Below are 12,420 nucleotides of genomic sequence, written 5' to 3'. Positions count from 1 at the left end.
AGTTTTGTAAGTGATGATTCAGAAACTTTTGAGAGTTGAAGAAACAAGTAGCTTTTTACACAGAAACTTTTTAGGGAGAAAAAATGCTCTCTCAGCTAGTACCATAAAAATCATGATATTGTAATTTCTACATACTCACTCAAACTTGTTTCATTTCACCTGAAGAGACATCATTTCAGATTTTTGAGAGTGTTAAGCAGTGTTCGATTAACGAAACCATCTGTAATAAAGATTCTTGGATATATTTTAAAGTAATCATATTGCCATTCCAAATAAATATTATCTTCCCTGCAAAAGAACCTCATTTCTGATCTCATTACTGAACATTAGCTGTAGGGAAAGTAATTATGAAGTATAGGACTTGGGGTCTCCGAAGAAGTGAGGCTTTAAAAGAAATTTAAAGGGTGCATGCAAAAAGGCAGATGTGGAAGGAAAGTAGCTCACGTTAACATTAAAAAAAAAACTAGCACACCATTTCAACCACAAATACCCCTAAAACACAAAGAAAACAAAACCTGAAGCAACTACTCCATGTGCAAACGGGAACAGTCCTGTCCTGGCTGAGAATTTAACATAACTCATTATTTAGCTTCTATCCAACACACAAAAAATTACACAGCATTTAAAATGGTGCATAATCGTTTCCATCAAAATTTACTTGCACTCTCTTTGGTATTAAAAGGGAGTGGAAAGGCCATTTGCAGAAAGAGGAGGAGTTGAGCGGTCCCAAGGTGGAGCTGTCTCTTGTTAAATGACCCTGGCTGAGTAAAGCGCTCTGCTGGGGAAGGGCTTAAGGGCTGAGTCAAAAGCCAAGAAGTCTCTTTATTTACGCCTACCTCCCAGCCCTTGGCAATCTGACTAATAACAAACTGAGCTAACAAGAAAGACTAGAAAGGGAGGAAAGAGAACACTGCTGCAGCTTGGATCTACAACCTAAGAAAGCAAGAGTGATCCATCCCAGCTCTGTGAGACATCTTGTTTATTTACTGCACTCGGCAGCTTGCAAATGGTTAACTATATGCAAAAAAAGTCAGCATAGCTGTGAAGTATGCCGTGAATTTTAATTGGGGAGAAAAGGCAACTGCTTCAGGATGATCTAGTATGCACTCTGCCTGAAATATTTTCAATAAACTGCTCAGCATTTAGTCTTTGAGCAGAGCTGTTTAACTTAATGAAGCAACGGGACCTGCCAAAAAGTGATATTTGAGAAGAAAGCACGTGGTGGTCGGTGTTTTCTTTTTTAATAAAGAAACTGAATTTACTTTGAACATCTTGTCCAGCTGTGCATTACGGATAACGTCAGGAAGGGTCTCTGCTTTACCGGTAAGAGGAATGTTTCCAGGCTTTTCTGTCTTGATACCTCTCTTTGCATTATCTTAAAGTGATTGAATTTGTATGTTTGCCCTTTTAAGAAAATAACTTTGGATTAAAAGCGATCCAGTGTCACTCTTACTCATTGGCACATCTAAAGCTGTAGCAGATGCCTGTTTTCTCTGAGCAACAGACAGCTGGCTCTACAGAAGAACAAATAAAATAAGATGCCACTATTTCTTGCATAGCACGCAGTTTGTTATTGGAAACTAAATATGTGTGCTTTCTGAAGGAACGACCACTTCCAAACACCACTGATGAATTTTAAAATATAAGCAGAGTATTAAACGATTCTTGGTATTTTGTATGCTACTTTTATTATTTCCTGGCTTGAAAATACATATTTTCTGAAAATACGTAAATGGAGATATTTTTGACCTCTTTCACATTGGATCAGGTGTTATCAGCACAGAACCCGTCTTCAAATTTGTGTGCATCTCTGAAAAGATTCGAAATTGTTCCCTAGGACATTTTGCAGAACATAAGATGAATATAAGATTAAAACAGTCACTAGAGATTGTCATCTGGAAGTTATTTACTATTTTCTCAAGATGCTGTGTCTGGTGAAATGAATCATATTCTTTCTTTGAATCTATGAAGAAGTACTTTTAGTGTTTGTGGAAGCTAATCCACAAGTTGAGGACTCCAACTACAAGGCTGTTGGATTCTAAACATAGACTAAGAGCTGTTTAAAAATCAATTTCCCCAGGGAAAAATTTAGTCTGCTAACTTTTCCTTTATATAGAAAGGCACTATACTGTTTTATTTCTTCAGCTGCCTTTTACCATTCAGAAACTTCATACTATATATGTTTTCAATAATACAATGTATTTTCATGGGATGAATTTTTTTTTCTGGATTATTGATTGGGTTTGGGAATGTTCTGTCTGATCTGTTGCATCTATCTGATTGTGAATTTTAGGTAGATTCAAAGTTATTGTTCACATTCCATTAAAAAAATAAAAGCAGATACCATTTGGAAAAGTTGAAGAGTTTTGAGATATGGTGTTTATTTACCTTTCATTTTAATTTGTATAAATTTAAGATACACTAAAGAAAAGAAATGCAATTAAATACATTAGAGTTATATGTATTTATCTTGTCACTGCTGTCATCTCAGAATTAGAATCTTTTTAAAGAATTGCTATTTCAGGTACATGTCTTAAATTTTTAAGGAGCTGGAGTATGTGATGTTGTTATCCTGAACTGTCATTTTTCATTTACCAAATTAGAGTTACCCTCAGATGTTTTAGTAATAGTGCAGTTTGTTTTAGAGTTCATTGTGACTTTAAGCCTTATAATAAAGGAGATCCACTGCTTAATTACGTGATGACATTCCGTGCCCTAAAGCCAGTTTCAAGACCTTGTTAGAAAGTCATTTGCTAGAAGTTTATGTGAGGCATTGTTTATGCTTTCATAATAGCTAGAAATGTGTTTTAAAGCTCGGTTTTTCTTCTTTAGGTTTATGATATTAACCTTATTCATAACAGAATTTAAAAGCAGCAGGAAATACCCTACCTTTAGAAATTCAGTAGAGAGTGTGACAAAGGTGAAATTTTAACACGCACTCTTAACCATATATATATCTAATACTATCGAGCTTATACAAACTGCCCTAGACAGCATAGTTAAAACGAAATTCTTTTTATAGTGCTCTACTTTCTTCCATGGTCAGAGACTTATTTTCTTCAAGGTTTTTAAATAGATAACAAAATTAATAAGTATTGAGCCAAAATCAAAGCAGGTTAAAACACAGACACAATTATTGGATGGTATATTGTGACATCCAGTTCAAAAATACAAATAAATAGAGGAAAAGCATTATGTATGCATATGTGCACACATAGATACCTACATACATTTTTTTCTAACTTTTCCTAACATTTTGCATTCCCTACCATTTTCTCTGTTTTTGGCTAATATCACATATTTGTCTTATACTGTAATCCTTCAGCCTTAGAGTCATCAACTTTATGGTAAAAAAAAAAAAAAAGAAAGAAAGAATCAGAGTCTTTGCAAATATACACTTTTGCATCATATCAAGGTACCAACGGTCCAATTAAGCAGCACCTCTCTCACCTATAAAATGAAGTTTATTTGGCAAATGTGAACACCCCCGATGATATAATATTTTAAATTCTCCTTGAATTTAAAGGAGAATTTGAATTGTAAAAATTTTACATTTTTATCATAGTGCAAGTTAAAAGTGAACGAAAACATGCTTGTCATAGTATGAGAAAAAGATAAGAAAGGTAAATATAGCAAAGTATTCATATTTTCTGAGTAATTACTACATTTTTTTTTCTTTTTAGAGGAAACCTTATTATTTTGTAATCACCAGGTTCATCTCCTCCCTGCATCTGCCTGCTAAAGTACATTGCTGTTGCATTTTGTTTTACAGAATCAAATTTCATCACATGACAACATGAAGCTGTGGATTCATCTCTTATATTCATATCTCCTTGCCTGTATTTCTTCACAGTCCCAATCTCCAATGTCCTCAGCCAGAGGTTCTTGTGGTTCTCTTTGCAGTTGTGAGGAAAAAGATGGTACAATGCTAATAAATTGTGAAGAAAAAGGTATCAAGAAGTTATCCCAAATAAGTGTGCCACCATCACGACCTTTCCACCTAAGTTTATTAAATAATGGCTTGACAATGCTTCACACAAATGACTTTTCTGGGCTTACCAACGCTATCTCAATACACCTTGGATTTAACAATATTGCAGATATTGAGACTGGTGCATTTAATGGCCTTGGCCTTCTTAAGCAACTTCATATCAATCACAATTCTTTAGAAATTCTTAAAGAGGATACCTTCCATGGACTGGAAAACCTGGAATTCCTACAAGCAGATAACAATTTCATTACAGTGATTGAACCAAGTGCCTTTAGCAAGCTCAACAGACTTAAAGTGTTAATTTTAAATGACAACGCTATTGAGAGTCTTCCTCCAAACATATTTCGGTTCGTTCCTTTAACCCATCTAGATCTTCGTGGAAATCAGTTGCAAACATTGCCTTATGTTGGTTTTTTAGAACACATTGGCCGGATATTGGATCTCCAGTTGGAGGACAATAAGTGGGCCTGTAATTGTGACTTATTAGAGCTAAAAATTTGGTTGGAAAACATGCCTCCGCAGTCTGTAATTGGTGATATTGTCTGCAACAGCCCTCCATTTTTCAAAGGAAGTATACTAAGCAGACTGAAAAAGGAATCAATTTGCCCCACTCCGCCAGTGTATGAAGAACACGAGGATCCGTCAGGATCATTACATCTGGCAGTAACGTCTTCAATAAGTGATAGTCGCATATCAACCAAGACCACATCCCTTTTGAAACCAGGCACCAAAGCACCAGTTTTAATACCCTATATTACAAAGCCATTTACTCAACTTCCAGGACCCTACTGTCCTATTCCCTGTAACTGCAAAGTACTATCCCCATCAGGACTTCTAGTGCACTGTCAAGAGCGCAATATTGAAAGCTTATCAGATCTAAAACCTCCTCCACAAAATCCTAGAAAGCTTGTTCTAGCAGGGAATATTATCCATACATTAGTGAAGTCTGATCTAGTGGAATACTTCACTTTGGAAATGCTTCATTTGGGAAACAATCGTATTGAGGTTCTTGAGGAAGGATCATTTATGAATCTAACAAGATTGCAAAAACTCTATCTAAATGGTAACCATCTGACCAAATTAAGTAGGGGCATGTTCCTTGGTCTCCACAATCTTGAGCACTTGTATCTTGAATACAATGCAGTTAAGGAAATATTACCAGGAACCTTTAACCCAATGCCTAAACTTAAAGTCCTCTATTTAAATAATAACCTCCTACAAGTTTTACCACCACATATTTTTTCTGGGGTTTCCCTAACAAGGATAAACCTTAAAACAAACCAGTTTACCCATCTCCCTGTAAGTAATATCTTGGATGACCTTGATTTATTGACTCAGATAGACCTTGAGGACAATCCCTGGGATTGCTCCTGTGACCTAGTTGGATTGCAACAATGGCTACAAAAACTGAGTAAGAACACGGTAACAGATGACATCCTCTGCACGTCTCCAGAGCACCTGGACAAAAAGGAATTGAAAGCACTAACTAGTGAACTCCTTTGCCCAGGTTTAGTCAATAACCCATCCCTGCCAACTCAAACTAGTTACATAATTGTCAGTACTCCTACAACCACAACTACAGCCGATACTATTTTAAGATCACTTACTGATGCTGTACCACTATCTGTTCTAATACTAGGGCTGCTGATTGTGTTCATAACCATTGTGTTCTGTGCTGCAGGGATAGTGGTTCTTGTTCTCCACCGCAGGAGAAGATACAAAAAGAAACAAGCAGATGAGCAGATGAGAGACAACAGTCCAGTCCATCTTCAATACAGTATGTATGGCCATAAAACAACTCACCACACTACTGAAAGACCCACAGCATCACTCTATGAGCAGCACATGGTGAGTCCCATGGTTCATGTCTATAGAAGTCCATCCTTTGGCCCAAAGCATTTGGAAGAGGAAGAAGAAAAGAATGAGAAAGATCAAAGTGAGGCAAAACATCTCCAAAGAAGTCTTTTAGAACGGGAAAATCATTCACCACTCACAGGGTCAAATATGAAATATAAAACCACAGACCAATCAACTGAATTTTTATCCTTTCAGGATGCCAGTTCATTATACAGGAATATTTTAGAGAAAGAAAGAGAACTTCAGCAGCTGGGAATCACAGAATACCTACGGAAGAACATTGCTCAACTCCAGCCTGATATGGAGGTACATTATCCTGGAGCCCACGAAGAGTTAAAGTTAATGGAGACTTTAATGTACTCAAGGCCAAGGAAGGTATTAGTGGAACAGACTAAAAATGAGTATTTTGAGCTTAAAGCTAACTTACATGCTGAACCTGACTACTTAGAAGTCCTGGAGCAGCAAACATAGATGGAGAGATGGAGGGCTTTTGCAGAAATGCTGTGATTCTGTCTTAAGTCCAATCCTTGTAAATAAGTGCCTTACATGAGTGTGTCATCAATCAGAACTAAAGCACAGCAGTAATCCTATGGGAAAAAAAGAAGAAAAAGAAACTCAGGGATCATTGAGAGAAGCCATTGCATTGTCTTCAGGCAATTTTGCCTGCCCCTAATAAAATAAATCCTTGCTGTAAATCATCCAAGGATCATAGTAATATTTCTCCATATACTTAAAAGTGTTTCAGGAAAGTCCTGTTGCACATCTAAAAGGGTTGAATATTTAAGCAACCCTTATTTTCTTGAATTACTTTACCAGTGGATGAAATAGAATTGGGTTTTGTCATTTAAGTTATACCTGTATATGTAGTTATTATATGTAAGGAATATATTGTTTATATAATCAGTATATACCACAAAAAAAGTACATTGTCACATACACCTAATTTTCTTGCAATAAAGGCAAAAGCAACTGGAACATTAAAATTATGACTAGTAATAGTAAGGAAAAAATAGAAGGTTGAATTATATAGGCCCAAAACTGAACATTTGAGGGTTAGAAAAATGTCACTGCTATGCTTTCTGAATTTAAAAATAAGAGTCATTAATAGTTCAGGTGGATGAATAAGCAAACTTTTTTGGTTTTTCTGCACATTTTGTGTGGACAATCTTATTGTCAATGCTGCTGTGAACTAAGGTATGTCATTTGTGCTCAAAGATTGATTCTTGTTCTTGGGATATTTTTTGAATGCTACTGATATTCAAATGTAAATATGATTAGTGGATAAATTAAGTTTGGTTTCTTTCATAGCATTAATCCTTTGTAAATTTGAATGACCATGATAGAAATATGTTTCTTGTGGCAAGTAATAATTCACAGGTATAAAACAAATAGGAAACATTGTTTTTAAAAATTTTTATTAATGTAAACTGATAGTGGCCATAAATTAGTAGCAAAAGGCACGTCTAAGGGTAAGTGGTTTAAGTTGCCTCAAGAGTGGGACAATGTAGCTTTATTTTACAAGAAAGTATAGCTAGATTTCTATGAACTATTTATTCTGTACAGTTTTGTATATTTTTGGTTCACAAAGGTAATTATTCTTGGGTGCCTTTCAAGAAAATTAAAAATACTGCTCACTACAATAAAAATAAAATGAAAACTCTCTTTTTAAATGAACTTTCTTCAATTAGTCTGATCTGTAATTCAGTCAAGTCAGGATTAACACACACACATGCATGCACTCATGCACATGCATGAGAAGGAGATTTCTGTTTGTTATCCACACATAAGCATCTTGTTCACCATCTGCAAAAAGGCCATTCAGTGTCTGGGTATGATTGACATGGAGCCAGCCTAAGTCTGACCTGTAGTTCTCCCTTTCCAGCAAATCTTTTTCCACTCAATACAAATGAAAGTGATTTATTTTTCTTCTTTCTGTTTATACAATCAATGATACAGCAGATTTTCACAAGGCAAAATAGAATTAATCAAGGTGATCTAGTTCTGTTTTTTGAACACCATGCAGATCCAAGCACAGAGTTGGGAAGGAACATATTTCAGATTAGAAAGACTTTCTTTAATTCACTTAATACTATTTTAGTGATCCCTGAATGTTCTATTAAATGTTTTGGTTTTCAACACTCAACTGTCTGCAATACTAGTAAATCATACATTATTTCCTTGATTTTGAATAAGAAGCCTTTCTGTTGATAAAAACATTAGGGATCTGTGCTGCCTGGTATGGAGACTAATTATGTGTCTATTATCAAGTCCTATCACTAGGTTTTCTTTTAAATCATTGCATATATTAATAGAAAACAATTAAGAATTATGTATTAAAAGGTTGAAAACCTAAATTTCTCCATGAATGCCCAAGGTTAGAAAGAACAAAGTTGAGAATTCTTTTTAAAGTTACACTTACTAAGGGGAAATCTGGGTGCACATGGGTTGCTATAAATATTTATCCACTAAAAAATTCAGCACTATAATGAGTAATAAATACTCCAAAGCATGATTTTAAAAGTTATTTTCTAAAAAGAAGAACAAAGCAACAGCAGATTTCATGTTATTGCACTTCTCCTATTCACTAGGAAATATCTGCCAATATTTTCTGATTCCAATCAAGTGCACAGAGGTATTAGAAAGACTTAAGAAATTCCCATGCCTGGAGGACCCTTGGAATGGGTCCATGAATGTAGACAGAGCCATGTCCTCAGGAACATTCTTCTCTTTTGAGTGGGGGAATTTTTTTTTAATCTTTATTCATTTGTTAAATGCCTAAAGTAATAATATTCATTCTCCAACTTATCTCAAGATGGAAGAGAGTCGTTTATGAAGTCATGTAAATATATCCTCCAGATTAAATATAACTGCAAAACTAAGACCGTATGGGAGTCTGGATATAACTTACAATGATGTAGCAATCATTATGGTTTCCAAAGGGTAGCAAATTTTAAAGGCTTAAATGTTTCATTCATGATGTGATCTTTATTATATGATTTGTTTCCCTATTAGAAGTAGTTGAGAGTTGAAAAAACTAGTGATGGTCTTTAATTCTTACTGGGTCTTGTGACTTGTGATAATCACTCAGAACTTTGATGATTTTACCTGCATTTCCTATTTCTTCTCACTCCCACTAACAACAAATTTTTATTACAGTCTCTGTTTGATTCTTTACTTAAGTGGCCAGTGTGGTTTGTTTCTTCAACTAATTGTTAAGAGTCAGAGTCCCAAGTCTGAATTCAGTATACCCAGCCTTATTCGGATGTACCTAGGCATTCTAACAAATAAACAAACAAGCATAATCATCCTAGTTTTTTTCATGATTTATATAGAAATTATATTTTGCTCATCGCATATCAGTGCAAGTTCTGATTCATGTCTGAATCTTGAATTTTTGTAGTAGAGTGATACTAGCGTATAATCATACCAGATCAAGTCTTATTTATTTATTTGTTTGTTTTAGTAGAAGATTTATTTATTTATTTGAGAGAGAGAGGGAGAGAGAGCAAGTGAGCAAGCACATGAGTGGGAGGGGCAGAGGGAGAAGGAGAGAGAATCTGAAGCAGACTCCCTGCTAAGTCTGGAGCCTGATGTAGGGCTTGATCTCAGGACCCTAGGATCACAACCCTGAGATCATGACCTGAGCTGAAACCAAGAGCCGGATGCTGAACAGACTAAGCCACCCACGTGCTCCCAGATCGAGTTCTTAATTCTGTCTATCTGTTAGACGTAGATTTTATTAATCCTTAACAAATCATTTGTCACTAAATTACCATGAAAAGACTTACTGTAAATATATGAACATGTTCTTCAGATAATCTTCCATTGGTCTCCATACTAGGATGGAAATTTTACAATACATATAAGAAAAGATTGTTATCAAGGATGCTGGTTCTCCTTCTTGAATCAATCTCTTATATCATGAAGGAAGAAAGCCTGCCCTTCCTGCTCTAATAGTAAATAAATTGAAGTACCAGCTAAACAGCCTTTAAGCTGCCTTGATGCTTTCATCCAATTAATTTAAAAGGCTTAGGCTTTGATCTGGGATTGAAAAAATGTGATATGAATGTCCTCTCGTCATTAGAATGCAACTTTAAAAAATATAAGTAATAAAATGAGATAGAGTCTTAATATACATGTAATTTATTTTGTACTTTTTTCTTTTATAAGTTATTTTGTATTTTTACTTTTCTATGATAACTAATGTATAATCAAAGTATTTCTAAAAGAAGATGGGTACTACTAGCTTGCAGAATTGTTTGACAATAAACATTTTTTAAAATATAAACAGACGCATAAAAATACCTAAAGAAAACTCACCAAGTTCCCCATATATAAGACTTTCTACATAATTGTCACTGGAGACTATTCTCTACATGAAAAGAAAATTATCCATGTGCATAAAATGCTATTTGAGAAGAGAGGTTTAGATCTTCCTGGAATTAAGAAATATTTCTACTATGAATTTAAGGACTCCTCTCTATTCTTTTCCCTGAACATTTTTATGATACAGGCATGAATGGCTGCAATTTTCTTCTTGAGATGATGGGATATTATAAAAGCTTGTTCTTGATAGGAAAGGAGACAATTACAAGTCTGTCTCAGGAGAAATGATCCTATATATCTGGGCACCCATATCAAGAATGATCTCATTGATGAAGAATGGATAAGTGATTAAAAATACAATACTCCTTTTTGGATTTTTAATTCCATACATACTGAATCAGATATTTGCCCAAACATTCCCTGAGGTTTATAACCATGACAATGTCTCAAATTAAAAGTTGGATACACCAGTTTATTCTTGAATTATAGTAAGTTATATTATTAAAATTATATTGTTTAACAAATTTCTGTATTATATGTAAATACATACCAGTATCTGTTTTACAGAATACAACTGGATTTTAAAAGATGAATTTATGTTGATTATATATACATTTATCTTTATATATGTATAACATAGAGGAGACAGCCAGATGTAGAATTCTCTTCTAGCTGCTTTGAAAGCATAATAAAATAGACAAGTACTCTTCTTTTTTTTTAAAGATTTTTTTATTTATTTGACAGAGAAAGACACAGCGAGAGAGGGAACCCAAGCAGGGGGAGTGGGAGAGGGAGAAGCAGGCTTCCGGCGGAGCAGGGAGCCCGATGCGGGGCTCGATGTGGGGCTGGATCCCAGGACCCTGGGATCATGACCTGAGCCGAAGGCAGACGCTTAACGACTGAGCCACCCAGGCGCCCCGACAAGTACTCTTCTGTTAGTAAATGTCTTTCAGCAGATTAGTGAATGAAGAATAGAAACAATTCAAAACAACAAATTGCACACACATAACATACAAACATTCACATATTTCCAATGAAAATAATTTAAAATTATACACTTTTTAAATAGAGTACTTTTGTCCCATAATTTAAAACATTAGAAAGCAGAAGACCTGACTTTCCACAAACAGTTATTGCCTTCTATATTGGTTATCTGTGAATAAATAAGATATCTTGACTTACTCATTTAGTATAAAATTTCTGGTCATTTAATTGCCATATCATCACATTTGGTGTTTTAGATGGACTCGGACAGATGCTACACAAAAAATAAACCATTTTGTTACTCAAATTAATGCACTCAATTTTAAATTCAGTGTTACCAGTGATGAAATCACCATTAGTGAATGGATGTTAAATATATTTTCATCCCATTACTTGGTGGTATGAGCAATCCAGAGACATATAAGCCCCTGTTACTATATTTTATGATTCATATCTGTCATAAGTTAATATAGCAATATGTGGTAGAATAAGAAAGTTAACAACAGAGTTCAGAGAAATCATGATTCTAGAAGAATAAGATCAGTTTAAATGGTACATATGATTTCATCAATTAAGATTTTTATAGACACACTTTGGGCCTATTCCTAGCATCTGAAGTACTTTGCCTTAGAAAATACATATTTGAGGAAGACTTTGTATTACGATACAGAAACACAATTCTCAGATATCAGCACATCATAAACTTCCAGAGTTTATCAATTTTTTTTTTAATTTTTAAAAATGAAAGAGTTAAAAGATTTGTCTTGCACTATATAACTAGTAAGAGTAACAAGATCAGAAATGGAACACTGTTTTGTTGTTGTTGTTATTTTATTATGTTTTGTTTCATTATCAAGGCAATGGTCTTCATCAGACTGCCTGTCAGAACCATGAATATTCATAGGCCATACGGAGACACAGAAAATGTATGTCTTTGCTTCTATATTTAGGTAGGACACTCTTTTTCTAAACATTTTATTGAAAGAAAAATCAGACATTTCAGTAACTTTAGACATATATTACATAACTGTAGATTGTTCAAGGTGATATATAAGCACATTCTAGATACAGCCAGAAAAATGCTAAATGACTTAGTATATTGAACAACGTATACACATGGCAGACAGAAACTCATGATGTAGTTTTTTTCAAATTCAGAATAGTTAATTACTATTTATCAATAGTCTATATTTTTAAAAAACAATTTAGTAAGAATTTAATTTCTATTTCATAGAATCAGATATTGACAGACAATACACATA

General features: G+C 34.5%; 1 protein-coding gene across 1 annotated transcript; it reads left to right on the top strand.

The window, feature by feature from the left end:
- The first annotated feature begins 746 nt into the window (after window positions 1-746).
- Window positions 747-9,153, top strand: SLITRK6 (SLIT and NTRK like family member 6). Its single transcript, XM_006726875.3, has 2 exons — window positions 747-1,323; window positions 3,773-9,153. Exon 2 carries the CDS (start codon window positions 3,797-3,799, stop codon window positions 6,317-6,319), a length of 2,523 nt encoding a protein of 840 aa, XP_006726938.2. The 5' UTR covers window positions 747-1,323; window positions 3,773-3,796; the 3' UTR covers window positions 6,320-9,153.
- The last annotated feature ends 3,267 nt before the right edge of the window (window positions 9,154-12,420 follow it).

This window comes from Leptonychotes weddellii, chromosome 3, assembly GCF_054177405.1.
Source record: "Leptonychotes weddellii isolate Sample4059 chromosome 3, ASM5417740v2, whole genome shotgun sequence".
Taxonomy (NCBI): Eukaryota; Metazoa; Chordata; class Mammalia; order Carnivora; family Phocidae; genus Leptonychotes; species Leptonychotes weddellii.
Note: the sequence above shows the minus strand (reverse complement) of the source record. Positions and strands in the feature narration are given on the sequence as shown.